Below are 26,812 nucleotides of genomic sequence, written 5' to 3'. Positions count from 1 at the left end.
GGGCCCTCTTTCTATTCTGGGATTGCACAGTCACCTCTGCTGGAGAGCTCTGCATCGTTGCCAGTGCTGCTGAGCTCGCCACGTTGTCCAAACAGGAAATGCGATTCAAACTGCCCAGACAGGAAAAGGAATTCAAATTTTCCCGGGGCTTTTCCTGTGTGGCTGGTCAGAGCATCCAAGCTCGGACTGCTGTCCAGAGCGTCAACAGAGTGGTGCACTGTGGGATAGCTCCCGGAGCTATTACCGTCGATTTCCATCCACACCTAGCCTAATTCGATATGGCCATTTCGAATTTAGCACTACTCCTCTCGTTGGGGAGGAGTACAGAAGTCGAATTTAAGAGAGCTCTATGTCGAACTAAATAGCTTCGTGGTGTGGATGGGTGCAGGGTTAATTCGATGTAACGGCGCTAAATTCGACATAAACGCCTAGTGTAGACCAGGCCCCAGGGTACAAACTCCTTCCTTCCAAACTCCCTCTGTGGTTCCTTTCCCAAAGAACACAAACTCCCAACTACCTCTCTCCGGGGTCACCTCTCTCTTGCCCTACATTTACAGGAAACACCCAGTCTGGTTCTCCCCAGCTGGGTCTAGTCCTTAATGACCTGTCTCCCCTGCAGGTGATTGGGTTAATTGGGTTGTCATGCTCTCCTTAAACTCTGTCACTGCCAGTGTGGGGTTTGTACACCCCAGCACAGGCTTCCTGTCCACAAAAGGTTTTATGTCCTACACCACCTTGACCTGACATGCCAAGTCTCACTCTTCTTGGAGACAAACTCCTTCTTTTTGAATATTAAGGTCTATCAGTACAGTATTTCACTGTTATGGTGAAGGATTTTTCCCATCTGTTCCAATTATATACATAACATCTCTGACCCATCCTCTACAGTAAAACCGTAATTTGATGAACACCAATCTTGCTAATGACCAGGTACTGTATATGAACCATTTCCACTAAATGGGAGGACAGGGGGGAGAGAAAGGGAAATCATATAAAAATGATCTTGATGAAGAACAAGTCAACATCTCTTCATGGTCTGATGCCTCCAATGCATTGGAAATCACTTTACAGTGGTGTGAGGGAAGAATAAAGCAATGCAGTGTACCACACTACAACTTATGCTCTGTATTTGCTGTAGTTTTGAGAGATATAATTTTACCAATTAGTTTGTAAATTTAGCAGTACAGTATAACTCCTATCTTGTTATTCAGTGCCCTTTTGTTTATTACAGTTTGTTAAAGTTCCATGTGCCATCCATCCTGGAGTTATATTTGATATTATGATCAACAAATGGAACCTACCTGCTCCCAACTTGGTTGTCTCCTTAGTTGGAGAAGAAGAAAACTTCCAAATGAAACCTTGGTTACGGGACACCTTAAGAAAAGGACTTGTAAAGGCCGCAGAAAGCACTGGTTGGTTCAGCTTCCAAAATCGGGAACAGAATTTCTTCTACCTCCACCCAAAAGAGTCCCCATCCAGCATTTGCCAATCTTTCATCATTAATTTCAGTGGAACTGCTCATATGCATAACAATTACATACATGCTTAAGGGCTTTGCTGGATGGTGGCCTACACCTGTATTAAGATATGTATTAATGATAGTCATACTGCAGTAACTTGTATCTCAATTATTTACTACTTCATCCAAATTACTCCAGGCAGTGGTTCTTGCAACTGATAAACATTTGAAGTGCAGTTATACTCTAAAAGGTAATGGGGAAAAAGGTGTCACAGTGGGATCCATATCAATTTTCTCTCTCCAGCTCCCTAGAAGTGGTAGGATTTTCAAAAGCACTCAGCATTGGCCTAACTACACTCCCATTGAAGTCAGTCTTGACTGCAGTGGGAACAAAGTTGAAACAAGAGAGAACTTCTGAAAAATACCACCTGAATCTCTTCACCTTCTGATTAAAAGTGGGTGTGTTTTTGTGTCTTTTAACTGGCAGCCCAGCAAACTCAACCTGGAATCTGAAAGTCAAACTGACTTATTGTGGGCATCACATCCTCACCATTCATAAAGAATTTTTTATTGGAACTGACAATTTTGTTAAGTGATGCAGAAACCAGAAGAGAATCTGGTTCACTTTACCTGTTGTTCACTACAGGGCTAACAGGAATGAAAAGTATTTGAAATATTGACACTACAATTGGCAAATAGGACTCTGAATACACATCTGTCAGTTAAGAAGCCATTTTTTCTTTGCCCCTATGAGCATAACTGCATTTTGAAGTTTATAAAGTGTTTAAAGCATACTTAGTGCTCAATATAGTATATACTCTGTTCATATTGCTTTGCTGGTTCCGGGGGGGGAAAAGTCACAGTGCCGTTTTGCTTTTCATTACTAAAAAAAGCCAAGTATTAAGGTAGTATCAGAAGTACCATAAACAGAAATAGTTATTGAGATCATTGCAGCTGCTATTTATACTTACTATACACTTCCTATGCTGCAAGTCATCTCAATACTACAAGCGGACACTACTAAGGACTTATTTTTAATCTTACTTTACTTTTTGTCTACTGACACAGTTTGCAGAATATGCTAAATCATTTAGCGAGTGCGACCTCAAGTGGTTTGGTTGTCACTACAGCATCTGGGTCTGGTAACCACCGTGGCTTGCCCTAGGCATGTGAAGAATGAACAGAGCCCTGCTCTTTGGAGGAGTCCACTCTCCAGTACACCAGAGAGCAAGAAGAAGAAGAGAATGTCAGATACTTTCCCATAGAGCTAAATGGAAAAGCCCTAACGCAGCATCTCATCTACCAGCCATTTCCAACATCCCATGATCAGTCCTCCCAATTTAGTCCTCCATCCCAACTGCAAGATGCCACCTCCACAGTTCCCACCCTCCTCCCCTTCCCCCAAGAAGTAGTACTGCCCCAGATATGCAGACTGTCATATCTTTACTTCCAGTAATAGCATTCTGCCTCTAGATGATTCTCCGTGCTCCATCGAACATCCCAGACGGGAGTATAGTCCCTGTTAAACCAAGATGACAAAGCTGGAACTCAAGATGTCTGAAACATGTTTGTTTGTGCCTATCGTTTGTCATTGCTTTCTTTAATAAAAGTGTCCTGTTTAGTACTGACTGTGATTCTATATGTAATGACACAAATTATCGATATCCGCTTGAGGCCTCAAAGATTGACTTCTCAGAGGCCCCAAGAATATCTAGAGCCAGCCTGGACAAACACATAATTAGAGGTACTTATATGCCAAATGGTAAAGCAACTAACTCCATAATGTTTTTATTGATTTCAGGTGCCTGGATCTTTACCAGTGCTCTACGTGTTGGAATAACGAGGCATATTGGGCAAGCAGTCCGAGATCACACACTGGCTAGTACTTCAGCCAGAGTAAGAGTGATTGCAATAGGAATAACTTCATTGGGAAAAATTCAGCACAGAGAGATTCTGGACAATGTGAAGGTATTTTTCTCATAACACTTATATAGTCATTTAAATATGAACTGCCTCTCCAAAAATAATTGTTAATGGTAGGCAGCAAAACAATTGAGCTGCTCTAGATGACAACGCCAAGGAGCAAAATGAGAACGAACAGGAAAGATCTGAAATTATATTAGAATCATTATGATTTTGCACCATGTGCATGCACTCCATAGACATCTCCCCCTGCTTAACAAGCAATGCTGCAAATATCCAGCAGGTGTCGGTATTATACATTTGATTAGTACAGAGTCCAGGAGAAAAGTGCTGACTTAAGAAGAGCTTGGAGGAAGAACTTCTTTATATATTAATAGGATACCACTAATTCTACATAATTTTCTACAGTCACCATAAAATTAGTCACTACAAAAACTAATTTTCCCCCTGCTGATACTCGCACCTTCTTGTCAACTGTTTGAAATGGGACACCTTGATTACATTAAACTCATTAGCACTACAACAGTAATTTTTCCTCCCTTCTTGTTAACTGTTGAGAATAGCCCACTTCCACCTTAATTGAATTGGCTCGTTAGCACTGACCTCCTACTTGGTAAGGCAACTCCCATCTTTTCATATGTTGTGTATTTATACCTCTCTACTGTATTTTCCACTCCATGCATCTGACGAAGCGGGTTTTAGCCCACGAAAACTTATGCCCAAATAAATTTGTTAGTCTGTAAGGTGCCACAAGGACTCCTCGTTGTTTTTGCTGATACAGACTAACACGGCTACCCCTCTGAAACCTATATCTGCACTGTTATGTTTCTGTGTATACACAGAAGAAGATGGCCCAAAGAGCCAGTTGCAGATCCTTGATCCAGGGGCTAATTCTGCATGTTTTTTATTTATCAGTTAGTGTCACAGATGTGCTCAGTGCCTCACCCTTGGCCCCAGAGAACGAGAAGGATCTGGGTCATGCCCTGGGATTGAGTTCCCCCTTCAGGATTACGCCTCAGTTCCTTGTGACCCCTGGCCAAACTGTGTCATTAGAGGGCTTGGTGTTGCAGAGGGCCCCTGGGCCTAGGATTTGGCCCTTGGCTACTGAAATATGCTCCTGACCCTCAGGCCCCAGTCAATTATTTATATGGTACCACTGCTGTGCACAGAACTGTCCAGACACGTAAAATGACACATCCCTACCCCATACAAAACAAAAAGACAGCAGGAAGGAGGGGAAAAGGAAAGCAACACACAAGCAAAATGACTGAGCAGACGAATTGGCTGTATCTTGCTAGAGCCCAGTGTTAAGTGTCAGTGGGCAGGAAGGGGAAAGGGAAGAGGCGTGTGTGTGTTTGTTTATTTATTGAAAACCATCCTACAGCAATGTGAGCTAAGTTAAAGGATCAAGAGGAGAGAAGACAAGAGAGGTGGGCAATCCTAGTTTGAGCTGCCACTGACAATATACCCAAATAATAGCAGATGGACACCAGGAGGAAGGGATGTATTGCCAGAATGGGGCAAATTATATAGATGTATATAAAGCCTTTGTGCCTAGAGAGTGGTTCTCAACCTTTTCTGGGCAGGGATTCCATGTTGCAGTAGAAAAAAAAAAAAAAAAGTTTCAGGACATCCCACCCATCTGGTCATGGGAGAGGGGAAGAGGGAGAAAAATGAAGGGTTACGCCCTCCCCAAACACACACAGACTTTCTGTGACCCACTCCCCAGAGAGTGCAACTCCCAGGTTGAGAACTGATTGATTAGACCATACATAGTCTTGCCAACAAAATAATGCTGCATAGTTTGAATTAGTATGTACATATAGTGCACTAAATTAACTGCTAGTGTAAAGACAGACCTAATGCAATGGAAGTCGATGGAAATACCCCCATTTACATGAGCAGACACTTTAGGAACCCTTCAGGCTCTATTCCCCAGTCATCATGGTTTGTGGCCTGTGTCATTTGTCTAAGATCAGAAAAACATATTGCCAGGAGTTCTGAACTGATGCCCAAGTCACAAACAAGGTGTTTGGTATCAGTATATTTTGCAGAATCCAAAAGGGAGACTCAGAAGACTTCATTTTCTAGCGCTGCCCAATCTGGTGTCTTTTACAAAGATGCCAGTCTCTTTCTCCCAACTTTTAAAGGAGACTTTATTGGAAGTGTCTGAATATTTATTTTCTTCTATGACATAGTGCAAAACCACTAAAAATCAGACAAAAATAGAAAATCTATTTTATGAAGATTAACCTCTCTCTTTTCTAGAATGAAAACCTTGTATGCTACAAGTCAGATGATAATGGCCAAGGGCCACTGTACTCCCTTGACAACAATCACTCCCATTTTATTTTGGTGGATCAGATAAATCCAGATGAGCCAGATGGAACTACTAAACTACGGCTCACCTTGGAGAAACACATTTCAGAACAGCGCACTGGGTATGGAGGTAGGTAGATGCAAAAGAAATTAATCAAGTTGTTAGCCAATACATATATGTTATACAAATTGCACATCATATCAATATGCATTAAATATTAGCAAAGTTTTATATTTGAATGATATTATGCTTACGTTTGTTCATTCATGCTAAGTATCCCATAACTCTTTGTAAAACTAAGTCAGCTTTGGCATTAGCAAATCAAAATCTGTCAGAATCAAACTACATTAATTCTATGTCCTACTATAGGTATCTTCATGGGCAACTGGTTTGGAATGTAGTATCCAAAACAGAGATAAGAAAAGTACAGAACAAAAACAAGTTGAGGAACTGTTACAAACTGGTGGGTTGGATTTTAGTGATGTGCAAAGAATTTTGTAATTCGTAAAATCATACTATAGATACTAGCTGAAATGTATATCTTTGACACACACCATCTGTGTAAGGTGACCATGCTGGGAGGTAAGGATTGGTTCTTGGAAGGAGGGTACCTATGTCTCCTTTTCATTTTGTACTGCTTTGACTTTAGACAATACATTTGCCTAAGTTCGGTTATCTGGTCTCTTGAACTTTTTTAGGAATGAACCACAAGTGTAGTCAAACAATTGGCTACACCGTTTAGTCAATAAAAAGTTATCACAATATTTATACTCTAGTAACACCTAGAACCTCCAGCTGAAATCAGGGCCCATTGTGCCAAGCACTATACATATAGTAAGAGACAGTCCCTGCCCCTAGGAGTTTACAGTCTAAATAGACAAGACATAAAGAAAGTATCATTATCCACTTTTAATTGTTGGGAAATTGAGGCCAAAAAAGTGACACTCAGAGCTGGGAACTGAACTCCTACATCCCAGTCTAGCTCCTTAAGCGCAAGGCTATCCTTCTTCAATGCTCAAAGCTGACATGCAAGTAGCTTTAAAAAACTGAAAATAAATGTAGATTAAGTGCCCCCAAATAACATCTATAAGAGAGAGGCATTCAGCATACTGTACTTTCGTTTTAGATCTCCCCCAAACTCATGGATTGCTGGCTCCCACTTCAGGAGACATCACATCCATCACAGAACGAGGGGCTTGCTGAAATGCTCAGTCACGTCCGTTTATTTGAGGGAGAAATTCCACCCTGTACAGACAGTGCAAGGTCTATGCACACCTAAAACTACTGTTTAAAATGGGACTTAAGTGTTACATAGGCCCTGTACCAACCAACCACCCATAGTGGAAAGTGTTTTCACTTCCTCTTGCTTCTATATCTGCAGAGCTAACGTAGCTAACAGAAAGTGAGCTGGATAATCTCTCTTATCACTCATCAGCAGAATTGTTAACTAAGCTCCCAATTGCAGGCCAAATTCTGCCCTCAATGCAGCTGCATGGACTAACAGAGAAAGCAAATGAGCCTAAAGAATGTTTGTTAAGGTGATGACATTCATATGGGAAAGAACCTGGTGTGACTCAAATCTCAGGCTGAGTTTGCAGGGCTGGCATTTAGAAATAACCCCTTTTTACTTGTAAACTAAGCAAGAGTCACTTTGCAGACTAGAATTTCATTTTAAAGACAAATAGCAAAAACATGTCATGCAGTACAAGATAAAGTCACAACTGACCCCACTATATGTCATCTTCATGCTCCAGCTGAGTTCTGCGTTAGTTCTGTCACCACCTGCACCAGTTATTCTGGGATATCTCATGGAGTGGGAATTGGTGAGCTATACATTACTTCAGGCAACCTAATAATAAAAAAGATCAATAAATAAAGAGATGTTTAAAAATCACTTGACCCAAATTGTCCTCTTCTCCTTGCTATTTGGTGCATTCATCGCTTGACTCTACAGGGGTTGTTTTTTTGGGGTGGGAGCCACTACACCTCTACCCAGATATAACGTGACCCGATATAACACGAATTCGGATATAATGCGGTAAAGCAGTGCTCCAGAAGGGCGGGGCTGCACACTCCAGTGGATCAAAGCAAGTTTGATATAACGCGGTTTCACCTATAACGCGGTAAGATTTTTTGGCTCCCGAGGACAGCATTATATCGGGGTAGAGGTGTATTTTTAGACATACTTGCAGGCCCATTTGAAATGCACTTGGTAGATTTTACAGTATAAACTGCAGTTGTACGGTCTTTAGAAATAAATGCAGCAGCTGTTGGGGAACTGTGAAGGATGACTGTACTTCAGCTTTTTTGCATGCTCCTGTGAAAATGGTTAAAAATGTATGGCTGCAAACATTTCTTTTAAATTGTCAAAGTTGTTGCATCATATAGAGTTTTACTATTACTGGTCATCACATTAGGCAAAGTTGCATTGCACTGTAGGCTGATGTGAAGCAACCTAACAGAACATTAAGAAAGAAATATATGGTTAATTCTGGCTCAGATCTGGGTCATCTGTCCTTAACAGAATCACATAGGCCTCTCATTCATATCACTTTCCCATTTATCCTCCCTTTTCCTGAATTCTTTCTTCACATTTTCCTGCATAGTTTAGTCCCAGATCCTGGAAACACATGTATTGACATGATTAACTTGATGCATGCGAGTGATCCCATGTGATGGCTCCACATCGGGAGAGATGGTCAAAATTTCCATTTTTCAATGGAAAAAACATTTTTGTCAAAAAAAATCAATGTTTTTACCAACAATACCACTCGTCAAAACTTTTCCCACTATAAACAGTTTTATTTGAAAGTTGGAAGTACATATTTTTAAAAAGCAAAACCAAAAAACAGCTCTATGCATCTATAATGTTAAGCGTGTGCATAGATGTAGTGAGGAGTCTGCCTACATAGAGCTCCCTTCAGCTCGGAGGGTATGGATCAGAAAGTTAGAGAGGATCACCCTAATTCCATATGAAGCTTTCATGAGCCTATTGGAAATAGAGGAACAGCCACCACCACCTTGTTTTTCTAGCATCTAGGGCTAGGTCTAGACTACCCGCCTGAATCGGCGGGTAGAAATCGATCTCTCGGGGATCGAATTATCGCGTCTCGTTGGGATGCGACAATCGATCCCCGAATCGACGCTCTTACTCCACCAGCAGAGGTAGGAGTAAGCGCCATTGACGGGGAGCCGCGGAGGTCGATTTTGCCGCCGTCCTCACAGCGGGTTAAGTCGGCTCCGATACGTCGAATTCAGCTACGCTATTTGCGTAGCTGAATTTGCGTATCTTAAATCGACACCCCCCCCCCCCCGTAGTGAAGACCTGCCCTAGGACACTGACCGCTTTTTAAGTCAGGACAAGTGGACAATAGTTAGAATCTATTTGCAGTGTGTGTTCTAATTGTATTTAACCTAGCATTCCAAATACTGGCTCTCCCAGGGCCTCGCCATCCATCTGAGGTACTTAGGTGGCACCCATCACGATAGTATCTAAGCACCTCACAGTCATTAATGTATTTATCCTCACAACATGCCTGTGAGGTGGGCAGGGCTATTATTCCTGTTTTACAGAACTGATTGCCCAAGGTCACACAGGAAGTCTGTGGCAGAGCAAGGAATTGAACCCTGATCCCAAACCCCAGGCTAACGCTCTAACCACTGGACCATAGTGCTTTTCACAGCCTTTGCTGTCAACCATCCTATTGCCTGTGTTCTCAGGGTCCATTGCTCTTGTTTCAGTCCATGGACCATATGATGGCACAATGCTTTCCAGAAGATGGCAGCAACTCAACATCATCTTTATGAATGTTATGAATTTAAACGTTTTCTCATCTATTTCACAGGAACAGGTAGCATTGAAATCCCTGTGCTTTGTTTACTGGTAAATGGAGGACCAAAAACACTTGAGGTAAGAAGCAACTTGTGATATTTAAAAATTCATTCTAAAAATACCCCAAGGAGGTAACAAATCCATGTTTTGTAATTGTCAAATATTAAATAAATACTTAGCAGAACATTTTGCTGGGTGCCAACTACAAATCCGGGTAGTAAGATATTACACAATTTGGATAACAGTTAATTTTTTAGTAGAACAAAAATTAAATTCAACTTATATTCATTAGCTTCATCAGTACATCCCTTACTGCAAGAAATAGTGCAGTTTGAGCAAATTCAACAGCAATATTGCTTAGTTTTAAAAGTATCAGCAGATCACTTAAGTTTCCTATATGACTACACATCTAGCTAACACCGCAGAAAGTGAGCAGTGGAAATCTGAAAAAAATCTGGTGAATTAGAAATTCTAGCCATTCCTTACAAAGCAAGTGCAAACAGATTAGCCAGGCACAGGTGCTGGAACTAGGGGTGCTGGGCGTGCTGCCGCACCCTCTGGCTTGAAGTGGTTTCCATCATATACAGGGTTTACTGTTTGGTTCAATAGCTCTCAGCATCCCCACTATACAAATTGTTCCAGCATCCCTGTAGCCAGGCAGCTTTTCCTGGCAATGATCAGACATTGCATATTCAGTACTGCCTCTCAGAACTCAGGGAAACGCAACAGCAGATTTGCAGTATGTGCCGGCCTGATAGCATCATATTTCCATCAGATCTTCTCTTTATGGAACAGTGGGCTCAGTGAGGTACACTGCCAACACCGTCTTAGCAGCATTTGTAAATTGACCCAAAGATTCAGCTTTGATCTTTTCCCCAGCAGCTTCACACATTATGTTTGGAAATCAGCTCTCTAGCTGGATGACCCTCTTTTTCTTCAATTTCCATTTTATCTTTGGCCTGTTATGCAGGAAGTCAGCATAGAATTTCACCCAGTGATTCCTACACTGAGCCCAACAGCTTGTGTTTGAACTAGAGCATCTGACTTTAATAAGACAGCCAACCTTGATTTAAAGATTCCAAGTGATGGAGGATCTACCAGACACCTTGTAAATATGTTGCAGTGGTGAATGAATGACCCTCACTGTTTAAAAAAAAAAAAAAAAAGGGGGGGGTGTGGGGGGGGGGGGGGGGGGGGGGGGGGGGGGAGGGAGAGAGAAGAGTGTCTTCGCCTTGTTTCCTATTTGAACTTTTCTCACTTCAACTTCCAGCCACTGGATTTTGTTAAGCATTTATCTGCTAGATTAAAGTACCCTCAAGTATCCAAGATCTTCACTCAATGCAGACTGATCAAGTCACCTCTTAACCTTTTCTTTTATAAGTTAAATACGGCAGCAATTCCTGCATGGTTGCTGTTGAAAGCCTTGCAGTGCAAGCCAATTGATCTTCTTTTGAAATCTTTAGAGAACAAGACTGGGAGACCAAGAAAAGACTGGAGGGTGTTGCTCTGGGCTCACCTATGTGCTGGGAATGAATAGCCAATTGTTATTTTTAACATCGCTATCGCTTGTAAACAATCACGTATGTCAGGGGTTCTAGTATTTTTTTTAAAGTGCAGGAGGAGAGCTGGCACTGAGGTCTGAACATCTAATGAGATTGTCACATACCCCACAATATACATTGGCTGGTAATGAATTATTATTTCAACTAGGATAATATGGTTATTAGCCTCTGAAGGATACAACTTCCATGGCCTCCCCTGCACCTCATTGTGATTACACGACTCTTCCCATCTACAGATATCGTGAAACTTGGCATAAAGGCCACTCTTTGTGGATGTTTTCAGCAGCCTTCTTATAAACTTCTAGTTGCCAGGTTTCACAGCTGATGCTGAGTAGCCAGATGTAGTGTTCCCTCAAAAAATTTCTGCTTTACAGAACTTGCAGTCAACCTCAGCAGGATTACTGTGCCTCACTGAGGAGTTCCCCATGCAGTGCTTCTCTTTTTCTTGCTAATTCTGGCCCCAAGATTCAAAAATGGGGATTTTACACCAAGCTACCAGAGAGTGACTGTTTTTAAACCTTGGCTACCCAAATCAGGACTCTTAGCTAGCTGGGAAGATAATGGTGGAACAGGGTATAGTTAAGTGGCTATCTGCAAGCCATCCCTTCACAGAAGTCAGTATCGTGGTGATCCTGAATATTCTTACTGAGGCTGAATGGAGTGAATCTGGTTCAGGTATTCAATCACATCCCTAGTTGCAAGATATTAATATATGAATGCATTGTATTTTGTCTTTCCATAACTGCATTCTAAAATATATTTTTAAAACCACAGAGAATTTGCAGGGGCTTGGAAAACTCTGCTCCCTGGCTTATCTTAGCAGGATCTGGGGGTACAGCTGACATCTTAGCTGCAGTAGTGAATGAGCCACAGCTTATTGTGCCACAAGTTGTTGAAAAGCAACTTAAAGAGAAATTCCCTACAGAAAACTTTTTATGGAAGGACATTCTCCATTGGACAGCAACAGTAAGTGAACTGGTTTAATACATTAAATGTATCACAGTCACAAACTCTGATATCATTTCTACATTATGTAGCTCATCTGGTACCCACTGCCCATATTCAGAATTGCTGGGAGGCTGCTCAAAAAATATGCTAGAGATACAAATGCTCTGAGATTAATGGCACACAAAAAGGTATCTGAGGCCAGAATCAGGCATTCAATGGAGAGCACACTTATTTTGGCTTAGTAATTCAATTGAATACTTAGGGCTCTGTCCTCCACTAAACAGTTTCTGGAGGATGTGACACACGATTCAAGCTCTGCAGCTGCGGACGTTCTGCAGCTGTGGAAGATGAGACCCAATTCATGACCCGCAGCTGCCGAGTGGAAGCCTGATTCTGGATGTGTGTGAATAGACCGTTGCTTCTCACCACTCCTTTTTACTCCCACTATCCCCATTCTTTTCCAACAGCAACAATGAAAGTTACTCTTAAAACAAATAAATAAAACACTAAGACCCACAAGGCATATAAATTCATAGATCAAAGGGACAGTGAGCTTTGCAATCAAGATGTGGGAGATAGTTTATTTGGGAAAGAACGCTAAAGTGGATACTAATAGGTATATAAATCAACTGAATCTGACCTTCAGATCACCTCCTCTACTGTAATCCATAGTTTTAAAGTTCCACTTGTCTGTCCTGTCATGCAGAAGCTTGCTAGGGCACCATCACCATAGGATGCACGCAGTAGCATGATGTCTTAAAGTCTTGGTAGCAGCACTGTGGGAAACTCAAGAGGCAAAGAAGCTCAGGGGTGGAGGAAAAGAAAGCATTTTGTTGACCCTCTGGCTGCATATCAATATGTGATGGCTTTTCCACAAAGCAATTTTAGAGAGTGTGGCCTTAAAGAAAGGAAAGAGCTAATGGCAGGTGGAAGGGTGGAATGGTTAGAACCCACTGCACTATATGTACTATCTACGGAATGGCTATCATCAATCAAGAATGGGAGAGAAGAAGGACCTTTTGGGCAAGACACTTGTTTTCTCTATGCCTCTGTTCCCCCATCTGTAAAATGGGGATAAAATTTCTCCCTTTCTTCCACACGATCTGCCTTTTCTATTTAAGATGGGAGCTCTTTGGGGCAAGGAGTGTATGTGTGTATGTCATCTCAGCTGGGGCCTCTAGGCCTAACTGTAATAACAGTAATGATAGGATGAAGAATAAAACAATTTGTTTCAACCCCGTAGATTCAGAACATTGTTTCCCAGCAGCATCTTTTAACAGTGCACAGTTTTGAGCAAGAAGGTTCAGATGAATTAGACACAGTCATTTTGAAAGCTTTGGTCAAAGGTAAGAATCTCTTTTGGCTGGTCTTTATAGTTGCTAGATCTGTTAAAGTGTATATTTGAGATTTGCCCACATTTTGTTTTCTAACCTGAGATTATCTGCATGATAATTTACAGTGTTCATCCCTGAGAGCTAAGTGTGCCTGTGTTATTGCTCCACCAAGTGCACTTTGTACGTGCTAAGAGGTGAGCGAGACTACAATGTTAAGACTAGAGTTAGAAGGAGCATTTTTAGAATACATTTTAAATTTTAAATTACAAAATTTGGCCAGAAAGTGAATTATGAAAATGTCAAGCTTCCAATGTGTCTGATCCAAAACCCACTGAAATATATCCAAAGGCTCTAGTCAGTAGGCTTTAGGTCAGACCTTCAGTGCTAATAATAACAACAACACGATAAAGAAAGTGTCCCACTCATGAAAAAAAAATTTATTTAAACCTTATATTTTTCAGTTTTTTCAAAATATCCCAATGGAAGAAATAGACAAGCCAACTCTGTCTCTCATATAACAATCTGTTCAGATGAATTTGTATCAAATGATGGGGGTTATTTTTGTAGCTACATATTTTAAATGGAAGGGTTTTTCATTTAATTTAGATGGACAAGGAGTTATAGTTTGAGGGAGGTTAAATTATATAAGAAGTTAAGGGAAAGATGGTGAAGTTACCACAACCTTAAATAAGGGGCAGTTCATAGTGTCACTGCCCCAGGAACAGGCCAGAGACCAACCTGTGCCTCAGGCTCACAACTGGATCTCCAGTGGAAAAGTACAGTAGTCTGCACCCCTCCCCCCTTCCTTGGTACAGCTTACCAGCTCCCACTCCTTACCTGCTTAGAAACACTGGCTGGCAGATGGCAGGCAATTGAGTTAAGGAGTCTCTACCCACTCAGCCTACCTGGAGGGGAAGTGACCGCTCAATGGAGGCTGCTTTCCCTCCCATGGGGCAAGCCGTGATGTGGATAGTCTAAGTCTACACAAGGGAGCAGGGCATTTTACATACCCGTACCCCTTTGCAATTGCACTTAAAGCAAGCCACAATCTCATCCTAAATTAGCTATAAACTTTAGTCTGAGCAAAACCTTCCTACAAACTCTGTGCAATCAGGATGCTCTGCACGATGACTGAATTGTATGAACATCCAAAAGCTGGGAAGTGGTTTTCACACCGATGTTCAAATGGAGGAAAAAAAACACAAACCAAAAATTCACTTATAAATGGGCTATTGCCTCCATTCAGAACCAAAAATGCTCTTCCAATAAGGAAACAGTTACACAAAATTAATGTGATAATCCAGTGGCAGCTTTCATCAAAGTAAAGCCTGATCAATTTTCACATGCTGGGCTTGGGTTCCATATTTACATAATCTCGTTTCCACTAACTCAGACCGATAGTAAAATGGCCACAATGGCCAGGGAAACAGAACTAATAGCAAGTGTATCTTATTCTTGAAGACAGGAGCAAGCAAAGTGGGCTGTTTGATCAGTGTTCCTGTTTGATGTACAGTCTTCTGCTTGCTTGTAGATGATGCAACAGGGACAATTGGGTATAAGTTTTATCAGATCACACTAGATGTGATGGAATTTTTTTAAGTAATGCTCACTATCATATTGTATAGTATATTAACTGATCCATGGTTGCTGTTTGCGCCTCTTAGAAATAATAGGCTATAGAGGAATTGAAACGTGTTGGCGATAGTATATTCTGATTAAAGACATTTTAAGAAGCCATACATCAAACTCAGCTTCCATAGCGAAACTTCCAGTTTTATGACAAGAAACCTGCACTCTGTCTTCTGAAAGAGTTCTATAGTAGCATTGCCATCCATTGCAGTTTGTGTTGGATCTTCCCAGATTCAACAGGGGGAGGGAGGGATTCCATATCCTGTGAGTTAATACATTAAAAAACTCCCAAACATACCCTCTTCTGAAGAACACGATTCAGTTTGAAGGCCCAAGAACATGTGAGAGAGAGATTTTGGCTAGAAAACAACATTCAAAATGTGAAGTGGATGTAAACTTTCAGACCACAGTCCCTCAGGTAAGGGGGGGAAAATAAAAAAGTGTGAGGGATTTCCATGTAGGTAACCCACAAATCTGACATAACTGAACAAGAGGTCTCATTACAGTCACACTTTGATTAAACTTTATGTAACGTCCAATTTAACGTAGAGTCAAATGCTGAATGTATTTGTGTTTCCTGTTTTTGGCAGCCTGTAAAAGTCACAGTCAGGAAGCCCAGGAATACCTGGATGAACTGAAGCTGGCAGTGGCCTGGAATAGAGTGGACATAGCTAAAAGTGAAATATTCAATGGAGATGTTGAATGGAAGGTACCAGACTATACTTGCTTCGATTGTAGTTGCATAAATCCTATTGTCGATGGGCAAGAATTTCATGTAGCTAGTGAAACATACCAGATCAGTAGTACTAGAAACTAAAGCCCTCTTTTATTCCCCATGAAAGCACAGGAGGTGGCAGTGCGCATTGTCCTCGCGCTGCCTCTGTCTTTCTTGACCACAAAGGATTATATCTAAAGAGCCAAGGATATTTCAGCTGCCATAGCCCTTCTGTCCTTGGCTACCCCACCGAAACTGCCAACAGCCCTTCGGGCATCCTTTTGTTTTGTATTTGTATAGCAACTAGCACAATGGGGCCCTGGCCCATGACAGGCTCTTACGCACTGCCGCATTACAAATATACATACCATAGTAACAGGATAACCATAAATACTAATTGTGATGGAGTTTTTCCATTGTGCACACACACACATGCTCAAAGACCTGATATGAGGCCATTCTTTCATTTCATATCAGCTCTCCCCTCCCTCCCAGAATCAGTCAGGTGGTAGCAAATTTTAACGATTGCTGATCTGGTCTGGATTTAAACAGTGGGTGAAAGTCTAATTTCCGAACTCTAATCCCCCATGGCAATACTCGTAAAATATAAATTATTCCCTTTTGTGTTTCATGGAAATCTAGTCCTGTGACCTAGAGGAAGTGATGATGGATGCTCTGGTGAATGATAAGCCAGAATTTGTAAAGTTATTTATCGACAATGGGGCCAACATGTATGACTTCCTGACATACAGCCGGCTTCAGAGGCTCTACTACTCCATCTCTCGGAAATGCCTCCTCTATGCACTCCTACTGAAGAAACATGAGGAAAGCAGGCTGACTCTAGCAGGGATCACTGGTCAACAACATAAAGAAATGATGGACGTCTGCCCACTCTTTACCCTCCATGAAGTTTCTAGAGTGCTCAAGGATTTTCTTCATGATGCATGTAAAGGTTTCTATCAAGAGGTCAAGCCAGGAAGCAAGAAGAAAGCTGTGAGTTACAGTTAAGATTCACATATTAACCGCTGTTCTCTCTGTTTTTGGATTTTATTTACAGCTGTCCAACATTTTGAAAATGAAGGCGGGGCAGAGAATTGGAGAAACTTGACAATTTTTTCCTTTTCTTCAACCAGCTATAAAATTCGTTAAAATGTTTTGAATTTTCCAATTTTTAATTTTTGAATTAAAAAGGGAGGGATTTTTTTGGAAAACATTTTGTGATTCCTCTTTATGCACCCACCCACCCACTACAAGGTATTGTATCTTGAATTAAGTTCAAAGTGTGGGGGTGGATTCATAGAAGGGAATGCAGGGACTCAAAAAATATGATCCGTGATTCAGGTTCAATCAGCAATTCTGTAGGACTCAGATCTCCAAACTACAAATTCTAGCAGAATTTCAAGTAGATATGCCAACAACTTCCTAGTTCTTTTATTGATGGGGGACAAAAATAGCTAACAGACTTGCCCCTCCCCCACCAATTTCAGCATGATCTATTTATATAGACTAAATCCTCAAAATATTTGAAAAATAAACTGCATTTTATTTTAAGCTTCATGTGAGGTAAGAAGCAGTGAGGCTGAGCAGCTGGTGCTTGGACTAAAAAGAGAAGGGGCACTCCAGTGCTCTTTCTTGTTGTGTACACGGCCATGTTGAGACTGGTTTTATGTTTAAATATAATACCTTTTGTTGCTTTACCCTGAAACGGAGTTCTTTGCCCCAGTTATGCAGAACCTGGTATAATTCAAGTCCAACTTAGATGAGCTAATCACAGGGGGTTTGGGGATGATATTACACATACAGGATGAAATCCTGGCTCCAGTGAAATCAATGGGAGTTTTGCCATTGACTTCAGTGTGGCCAGGATTTCACCCCAAATGTTCTCACACATATTAAGTTGTATCGTGGATACAAGGCCCCTTTGATTCAGTGTATAGAGTGAATTAGTTACCTCTTGAGCCTAAGGAAAATCAAAAGGATTTGAAAGTTGCTCGCACTGCTGATTTGCTGCTTGGATCATGTAGTTGGCACAGACACGTTTGACGATATATTAAAAATATAAAATGAAATTATAAAATCAGATTTTAAGTTTTTCTTAAAATGTATTGTAGGATAAAACAAATGCAAAACGACTACCGGGGCTCCTGGATATGAACCAGAAGAGTGAGAATCCCTGGAGGGATTTATTTTTATGGGCAGTACTTCAAAACCGGCACAAGATGGCAAACTATTTCTGGGCTATGGTAAGCTTCAAGATATAACTACTTTAGGCCACTTATTGGCAATTTGTTTTAGATCTGAAATATTAGTATATTCAGTCTTGCAGTTAGGAAGTTAAGATATATAGGTTTGTCCTTCAAGATATGAGATATGACTTTTATGGAGTCTTTCACTGCTGAATTGCTTTAGTGTGAATGTAGCTCAGGCTGGTAGTGGCCAAAAGTTACATAAACATGGTGTGAGCCACAGCTGGTAAAAATCAATGCAGCTTCATTGGCTTCCATTAAGCTCTGCTGATTAACACCATATGAGCATCTGGCCCTTGATTTTAATCACTGTCTTCCGGGCAGTCAATGACCCTTTGCCTCTGACCTCAGATTATGTTCCTTTTCCAATGGGTTAATCGTGTGTTTGGTTTTCACACCATGGGGAAGGAAGAGACACATCAGCATACCCATTACTCATGCTCTGCATCTGTGGGGAAATGTGTTTCTCTGTTTCCACCAGTCACTTTTCTCCTCTTGGCCCTTGCCTGCTGCCTGAAAGTCAGGCCCCTTTAAAAGGTCTCCAGCTGGGTTCCCAACCATGGAGATGACCCCAAAAAATCACTAGCCTGAAAGAGGTACTAGAACTACAACTCCCATGAGGCACTGCAACAGCATTTCCAAATCAAGTATTTCAGCCCAAGTTTTTTGTTGCTTGTATTTCTGTCCCCTACCCAAACAAACAACTCAAAGTTTTCCACAGAACCCCCTCCCCATTCTTCAACCTGCTCTCATGGTGACATTCTCATCATTCAGAATCATTAATATTTATCATAGGCTGCCCCCACCTCCTTTCCATTTTCCAGGGACAAGAAGGTGTAGCTGCAGCTCTGGCAGCTTGCAAGATTCTCAAGGACATGTCCCGACTGGAAACAGAGGCTGAAGTAGCCCGTAGGATGAAAGAAGCCAAGTATGATCAGCTCGCTCTGGGTAAGCAACTGCAGTCTTTAAGATCATTATCAAATATTTAAGATGTGACTGGCACTGGAAGACCAGCTAGCAAAAAAACATCATAAAGTAATAACAGACATGCTCCAATGAGTAACCCAACCCTTTCGAAGCTTTGCTAGTCCCAAGCGTACAGATATCACAAGTCAGCCCCACCTCCCTCCCCACCAAAATCACAAGAGTAATGTATAAATTATAGGATTTTAAAATAAACCACTATTTTTGGTCTATCCTGTGTTTTTTAAGGCTTTAGAGGAAACTGGCCAGCTCCAATTTAAGTGGGACCATTTCTGGTTCAAAGGCCTATCTGAAATACACACACAAAAATGCAGGCTCCCTGCTGGGCGCTTGGAGTGGGTACACCCACTATCCCCTCCTAATCTCCAAGGTGGGGAAGCTGCCACTCCCTTCTATCCCTGGCTTTATCATTGTGTCTCTGTCTCTCTCAATCATGCTCCCAAGGCCCTATCACCAAATTAGGCCAGGTCTACACTAACCCCCTAATTCGAACTAAGGTACGCAACTTCAGCTACGTGAATAACGTAGCTGAAGTTCAAAGTACCTTAGTTTGAACTTACCTCGGTCCACACGCAGCAGGCAGGCTCCCCCGTCGACTCTGCGGTACTCCTCTCGTCTAGCTGGAGTACCGCAGTCAACGGCGAGCACTTCCTGGTTCGACTTATCGCGTCCAGACAAGACGCGATAAGTCGAACCCAGAAGTTCGATCGCTCGCCGCCGAACTACCGGGTAAGTGTAGACCTACCCTTAGACTCTCGAGATTTCCAGTGCTTGCTGGCATTGCCCAAGCTGAAAATACTGCAATGACATCCTCTCTCACTGCATTTTGATAACTTAAAGCTCCTGATCCTAGACTAAAGCAGGAAGTGCAGAAGTGTGTGGAAGGGACAAATGAAATAAAGAGGGAGCCAAAACAATTTCAAACCTCAAAAAAAGCTTTAAGGATGGGTTTGGGAGTCTATTCGATAGCTTGGATCCGTTTATTATTCAAACCAGTTCAAGCGCCCTGTAGATTTACTCCCCAGTCTTCTGGCAGCTGTGTAGATGCCAAGGCAAAGATTTCGAACACCTGAAACCAACCAGCTTGCTAGATTTTAATTTAACATTCCATTCCAAATGGCAGCCAGAATTAAAATAATCGCCATCAAGGATACACGACAGATCCCAGCAAAAGCCAGGACCAGATTAAAGCAATCCAGAGCCCTAGGCACACAATGATTCCCATGGCTTTGACCTCCCAGTTGCAGCATTTATAGCAGGGGGCCCGCCTGCCAGAGAGGCAGTGCCATACGAGTCTCCCTTCCTTCAGCAGCATTTGTGGTGGCAGTAGGGAAAAGATAAGGGTGGCATCACACAGGTCCCCTGGAACTTCTGCCAGCAGCTGGGTTTGTCTGATTGGGAGGTGAGCCATGTCTGCTGCACTCTTCTCCTCCACAGAATTCTCTGTTAGGTGGTGTTAGCAGGGCCCCTAGAACAACGAGGCTTTGGCTGCATCTACACTTGGAGCTGGGGGTGTGATTCTCAGCTTGCGTAGACGTACTGGCACTAGCTCTGCTTGAGCTAGCACAACAAAAATAGTCGCATAACCCCAGTAGCATGGGCAGTGGCAGCGGCATGGGCTAACCATGCCGAGTGCAAACCTGCCCCAACCCCTTTGGTATGTACTGGGGGCAGCTAGTCTTTGAGGCCACTGCCTGGGCTACCATAGTTACACTACTGTTTTTAGTGTGTTAAGTGGATGAGTGCTAGCGTGAGCATGGTCAGGCAGACATCATTGTATCCGTTTATACAAGGGTCATATTTTCAAGACTGTCTTTGCAACCATGAGATCTAGACATTTTTTTTTTGTTTCTAAAATCAGAACGAAGACTCTGGTGTAATCACATGAATGCTGGAGTCCTAGGCAAAGGACTGTAGGGCCACTGAAATCAATGGAAGTCTTTCCATTAACTTCATTGGCCCAGGATAAGACCAACAGTGCCTAGGTCTTAATCTGGTCCTGACAACGATATGTACTTCAATGAGCATATTCAAGGGATGCTGCAAAATAAACTTCTGTATCAGGCAACTTCAAAAAACACTGATATTGAAAAGCCAAAGTGGTTGAGGTGGTGAAAGCAGGGATAGGAAATGTTCTGGAGTGGGGGGGAAAGATCAGTAGAGTGATGGACACAGTAGCCAACTCAGACACAATGAGCACACTGTGACTTACTTCCGCTGGTGCTCCCATTACAATAGCAACTGGGCACTAAGACCAAAGGCCAGCTCCTGTTAAAGAATTTTGCCCTAAAAGGGCCAACGTTGGTGTGCAACATGTCTGTGGCTTGAACCCCATGGTTAGTTGGGTAAGGCCTGATGTTGAGCACCCTCATTTCCCTTGGATTACCCATGGGAGTGGAGGGCACTTGGCACCTTGAAGAATCAGGTTCTTCAGTGTGTAAGAAAACCTACCACAGTTTGGTTTGTGCCTGATACTGCATCAAATTCTGCATATGAAGTGGCTTCACAATTGGGCCTTTAATGTGTATTTGTGTGCTTGTAAAAGGGGCTTTTATGTAATCTGTGGAAGAACTGAGGGACGAGAAATTTATCAATAAAAAGTCAAATAAGTGAGAAAAAAATTAAACAGACTCAAGACTGAGAAGAAACCATGTAGGCAAGAAAGGGGCAATGAATGGGCACCTAACGGGGATGAAGGATTTCGGCTTTTTGAAAATACTTAAATTTAAGGAGACATTTTCAAATGCATTTTTACCACAATTCCCTGAATTTTAACTCTTTTCCCAAGAGAAATACACAAGTTCTCTCTCCTGCCCCAGTGTGTATGCACAGATGTAGAGCTGTGGGTCTGTCATGGAAAATGAATTTCCTTCACTTGGCAGAGCTATTCAGTGAATGCTATCACAACAGTGAGGAACGAGCGTTTGCTTTACTGGTGAGGAAAAACCAATACTGGAGCAAAACTACCTGTCTCCACTTGGCCACAGAAGCAGATGCTAAGTCTTTCTTTGCACACGATGGTGTCCAGGTGAGCAAAATGCAAGGAAATTCCCTTGTGACTTTCTAGGGGCAGCATTGTACTTAGGCACAGCCCTGAACAAAGGAGGAGTTCATGGATAAACTGCACCCTCCCAGGAAACATCTTGTTGAGGCAGAATTCCTCCAGTGCTCCCCTGAGGCAAAAAGAGAAGGGAGTATTCTACTGCAGTGCGTTACAGAGCAGCATACTCACCTCCTGGTGTCCAGCCAGGCCATCAATGGAGAAGAGGTCAAAGCTCTGGCCCCACCCACTCCCTGCTTTCTCTCACCCAATTGCTCACAGAGGAGCACTGGGAATGCATCTCTTATTCTCCATTTCACAACTGAAGCCAGGATCTGTAATGAAGCTGTACAGGGATGTGGGGTGACTCCATCACATGGCTGTGTTAGGCCCAACAAAGGGTTTTTTCTTCATGACAAATTATAACTAGGGATGCCAATTTTGGTTGGACATATTCCTGGAGGTTTCATCACATGACAATCTTTAATGAAAGATTAATTTCTAATTCCTGGAGACTCCAGGGCAATCCTGGAGGGTTGACAACCCTAATTATAACTTCCGTGTTGCCCTCAACTCGAGGTCCTGTCGACACACAAAACCCTTAAGTGCGGTGGTGCTTTTATCTCAAGTTTGCTGCCCATCAGGGTGTGGAGGCTACAACTCAAGTTAGCACAACTCATCAGCTACTATCACAATCACTCTGTAGCATGGACACAGGCTAGCTCCAGTCAAGTGCTGCTAAGTCCTCCAACGTCTTCCCACAATTCCCTCCCATGTGCCCAGAAAGGAGATAAATTCTCCTGCAATTCACTGGGAAATAATTCATAGATCAGCTCAGTTTACTGCAGTGCAAAGAACCATGGGATATGTCCCCCGAAATCTTAGTGCAGAGGTGGGCAAACCACGGCCCACGGGCCACATCCGGCCCACGGGACCATCCTGCCCAGCCCTTGAGCTCCCGGCTGGGGAGGCTAGTCCCCGGCCCCTCCCCCGCAGCCACACCGCCGCACGGGCAAGCAGCGCGGCACCGTGTCTGGCTCTGGCCGGGCAGCGCGGCTGCCAGACATGCTGCTCTGAGCGGCTTGGTAAGGGGGCCGGGGTGTTGGATAAGGGGCGGGAGATTCCAGAGGGGCAGTTAGGGAACAGGGAGCAGGGGGGGTTGAATAGGGGGCAGGGTCCTGGGGGCGGTTAGGGGCGGGGGTCCCAGGAGGGGTTAGGGGACAAGGCGCAAGGGGGGGTGGATGGGTCGGGGGTTCTGAGGGGGGCAGTCAGGGGGCGGGAAGTGGGAGGGGTCAGATAGGGGGAGGGGGCCAGGCTATTCGGGGAGGCACAGCCTTCCCTACCCGGCCCTCTATACAGTTGCGCAAGCCCGATGTGGCCCTCGGGCAAAAAAAGTTTGCCCACCCCTGTCTTAGTGCTATACATGAACAAGAGCTGTGCCAGCACAGACATAGGTGCTTTCCCTGGAGCTAGGTTAGCGAGGAGTAAGAGAGTGTAGACAACTTGAGTTAACTCTGCAATGAAGACATACCCACAATCTAGTTTTAGGTAGTGTTTCTTGCCCCACCCTTCAAGGTTCCACAGAAGAAAAACATGATTTAGCTCCATGTTCACTTGCTTTGTGTCAAAGCCAGGTTTACTTTCTGTTCTTTTTCTTTGACTTTCAGGCCTTCTTGACAAAAATCTGGTGGGGAGACATGTCAACAAGCACTCCGATCCTGAAGTTAATCTGCGGATTCTGGTGTCCTCTTCTAATCTACACTAATCTAATAGCATTCAGGTATAAACAAAACATTTGTGTGTGTCAAAGCTGTTCCGGGGGGTGGGGGGGAGGAAGAATCAGTAAGAGACAGTTAAGTGAAAAATATAGCGCACACAGAAATAATGACAGAAAGAAAGGAGGGTGACATTACCTCTGGGCAGAGGGGCCAACAGAAGGGCTGGTCAGCCATTAAGCCCTAAGGGTATGTCTGCACTGCTGCTGTGAGAGGTCATTCCCAGCGTGGGTAAAGAGACTTGTGCTAGTTCTGCTCATGCTAGTGTGCTAGAAGTAGTGTGGATGTTGCCACACAGGCAGGAGCTCAGAGCAGGGGGGCAGGCAGACGTGAACTCAGGCAGCTAGCTCAAGCCACCACCTGTGCTGCAATCTCCAGCAAAGCTAGCATGAGTCTGGGAATCATACCTCCCAGCTGCAGTGTAGACATAACCTAAGAAGCCTTAAGTGGTATTTAGTGGTTGGATGGGCCTCGTGCAGGCCCCTACTATGCTTAAAATGTGACTGTATTCTCCACTTGTAAGGTAACTCCCTTCTCTTCATGTATAATAATGCCTGCATCTGTAATTTTCACTCCATGCATCTGAAGAAGTGGGTTTTTACCAACGAAAGCTTATGCCCAAATAAATCTGTTAGTCTTTAAGGTACCACTGGACTCTGCATTGTTTTTGTAGGTTCCCTTCTGTGCTGGATCTTCAGCTTGCCCCCTACAGGATGTGAAATACACAGCCTGGCTGGTTCTCTCTAGCCACATAAGAGCCTCTTACCAGGGAGAGATCCCAGGCCAGGCTGCTGTAACATAGCTGCATAGCTCTCAGTTCAGCAGTGAAGAGCTGCCTTCCATCATCTTTCAATAATAATTATATTTTCTTACAGTGAACAAGTACAATCAAAGAATGAGCCAGAGACATTCAGAGAGCTAGAGAGCCTAGACACAGAAAGGACTTCGCTTTTTTCCAAGGAGGGGGATAGGTAAGTCTGAGTCAGTCTGTTAATATAATTCGGAAGTTGAATTAAGACACAACAGTCAAAGCACAGGACATTTCTCGGGGATTAATGACTAGCTGATAACCCAAAGGACAGCTGAGGTTCCCTTGTCAGTCATTAATCCTCAGAAAATCCCCTGCGCCGAGGTCGTTATTGTTATTACTGTGTATATGGAAAGAGGGAGATAAATAGGAGCATAGAGTTATTTTTAAATGAACAAAGCAACTTCAGTCACTCTATACAGCTCATACTGACAGAACTGATGGCCGGTGTTTTAGCCAGATTCTCTCAAGTCTCCTCTTAGCATTCCATTCAGCTAATGACAGCTGCTGTGTATTGGATTTAAGGCCTAAAACTGCACAGGTCTGAGTAGCAGGCTGCTGAAAGACATGCAGAAAGCAGACTCTGAACTCATTCAACTTTGGGATCTGAACTTTCTGATACTTTATCCCTCTCTACCCAGGTCTTCACAGCCAAATCCACAATAATTATGTTTAGTATAGTAGCACCTAACCGTTTCTATCCCAATCAGAATCCTCTCAGGCTAAGTGATAGGCCTGGTCTACACTAGGCGTTTATGTCGACTTTAGCGCCGTTACATCGACTTAACCCTGCACTCGTCCACACCACGAGGCCATTTAGTTCGACATAGAGCTCTCTTTAAATCGATTTCTGTAATCCTCCCCAACGAGGGGAGTAGCGCTAAATTCGACATGGCCATGTCGAATTAGGCTAGGTGTGGATGGAAATCGACGCTAATAGCTCCGGGAGCTATCCCACAGTGCACCACTCTGTTGACGCTCTGGACAGCAGTCCGAGCTCGGATGCTCTGACCAGCCACACCCCGGGAAAATTTGAATTCCTTTTCCTGTCTGGGCAGTTTGAATCGCAGTTTCTGTTTGGACACCGTGGCGAGCTCAGCAGCAGTGGCAAAGATGCAGAGCTCTCCAGCAGAGATGGCCGTGCAATCCCAGACTAGAAAGAGGGCCCCAGCATGGACTGATCGGGAAGTCTTGGATCTCATCGCTGTGTGGGAAGATGAGTCCGTGCTTGCCGAGCTGCGCTCCAAAAGATGGAATGCAAAGATCTACGAGAAGATCTCTAAAGCCATGGCAGAGAGAGGATACAGCCGGGATGCAACGCAGTGCTGCGTGAAAATCAAGGAGCTGAGACAAGGCTACCAAAAAACCAAAGAGGCAAATGGACGCTCCGGATCCCAGCCCCACACATCCCGTTTCTACGAGGCACTGCATTCCATCCTAAGTGCGGCCGCCACCACTACCCCACCAGTGACCGTGGACTCTGAGGATGGGATATTGTCCGCGGCCGGTTCCTCCGACATGTTAGCTGACGGGGAAGATGAGGAAGGAGATGAAGAGGACGATGCAGTCGACAGCGCTTACCACGCTGATTTCCCCGACAGCCAGGAGCTCTTCATCACCCTCACAGAGATCCCCTACCAACCGTCCCCCGCCGTTACCCCAGACACAGATTCAGGGGAAGGATCAAGCAGTAAGTGTTTTAAATATCTTAACATTTATTTATAACAGAACTTGCATATTTTAAATATTAACAATAGCTAAAGTGCTTTCAAGTATGTAAACTTTTATTTATAACAGAACAGGAAGATTTGAAATATTAACAATGGGTAAAGTGCTTCTAAACATGTAAACAGGAAAGTGCAACAAAACGGGAATCTGAACAAAGGGTATCATGATTATTGTGTCTTTGGCCGCTTCAATGTATAGTCCGAACCATTTTAAGAAAATTCAACAATGTCCGCTTCATGATTACACTGCCCAAGACGCTCCACTCTTTTGTCCCTCCAAGGGCACCTAACCCAAAAACTGGTCGATGTGTCCGGGGATAGAGGCGAGATCCCCCGGGGAGAACTCCTCATAGGCCTCCTGCAGGTGTCTTTCCAGCCTAATTATCAGGTTCTTTGGCAGGGAGAGCTTATTAGGCCCCCCGTGGTAAGAAACGTTTCCCTGCCACAACGTCAGCAGGTATTCGGGGATCATGGCCTTGCACAGCATAGCAGCAAATGGCCCCGGTTTCT

The 26,812-nt window shown here is 43.3% G+C and overlaps 1 protein-coding gene across 1 annotated transcript in view; it reads left to right on the top strand.

The window, feature by feature from the left end:
• TRPM5 (transient receptor potential cation channel subfamily M member 5) overlaps positions 1 to 26,812 on the top strand; it is a 92,642-nt gene that overhangs the window by 40,462 nt on the left and 25,368 nt on the right. Inside the window, 13 exon segments of the mRNA XM_024208914.2 lie at positions 1,232 to 1,412; positions 3,261 to 3,427; positions 5,651 to 5,831; positions 9,548 to 9,612; positions 11,871 to 12,062; positions 13,288 to 13,390; positions 15,598 to 15,716; positions 16,365 to 16,715; positions 17,834 to 17,965; positions 18,793 to 18,916; positions 21,835 to 21,980; positions 23,660 to 23,772; positions 24,643 to 24,738. Coding sequence (XP_024064682.2) covers positions 1,232 to 1,412; positions 3,261 to 3,427; positions 5,651 to 5,831; positions 9,548 to 9,612; positions 11,871 to 12,062; positions 13,288 to 13,390; positions 15,598 to 15,716; positions 16,365 to 16,715; positions 17,834 to 17,965; positions 18,793 to 18,916; positions 21,835 to 21,980; positions 23,660 to 23,772; positions 24,643 to 24,738 — 1,970 coding nt within the window.

The sequence above is a fragment of the Terrapene carolina genome, unplaced genomic scaffold (genome assembly GCF_002925995.2).
Source record: "Terrapene carolina triunguis isolate 2854851 unplaced genomic scaffold, T_m_triunguis-2.0 Scaffold171, whole genome shotgun sequence".
In the NCBI taxonomy this organism is placed as follows: Eukaryota; Metazoa; Chordata; order Testudines; family Emydidae; genus Terrapene; species Terrapene triunguis.
This window is presented reverse-complemented; position numbering and strand designations above follow the sequence as displayed.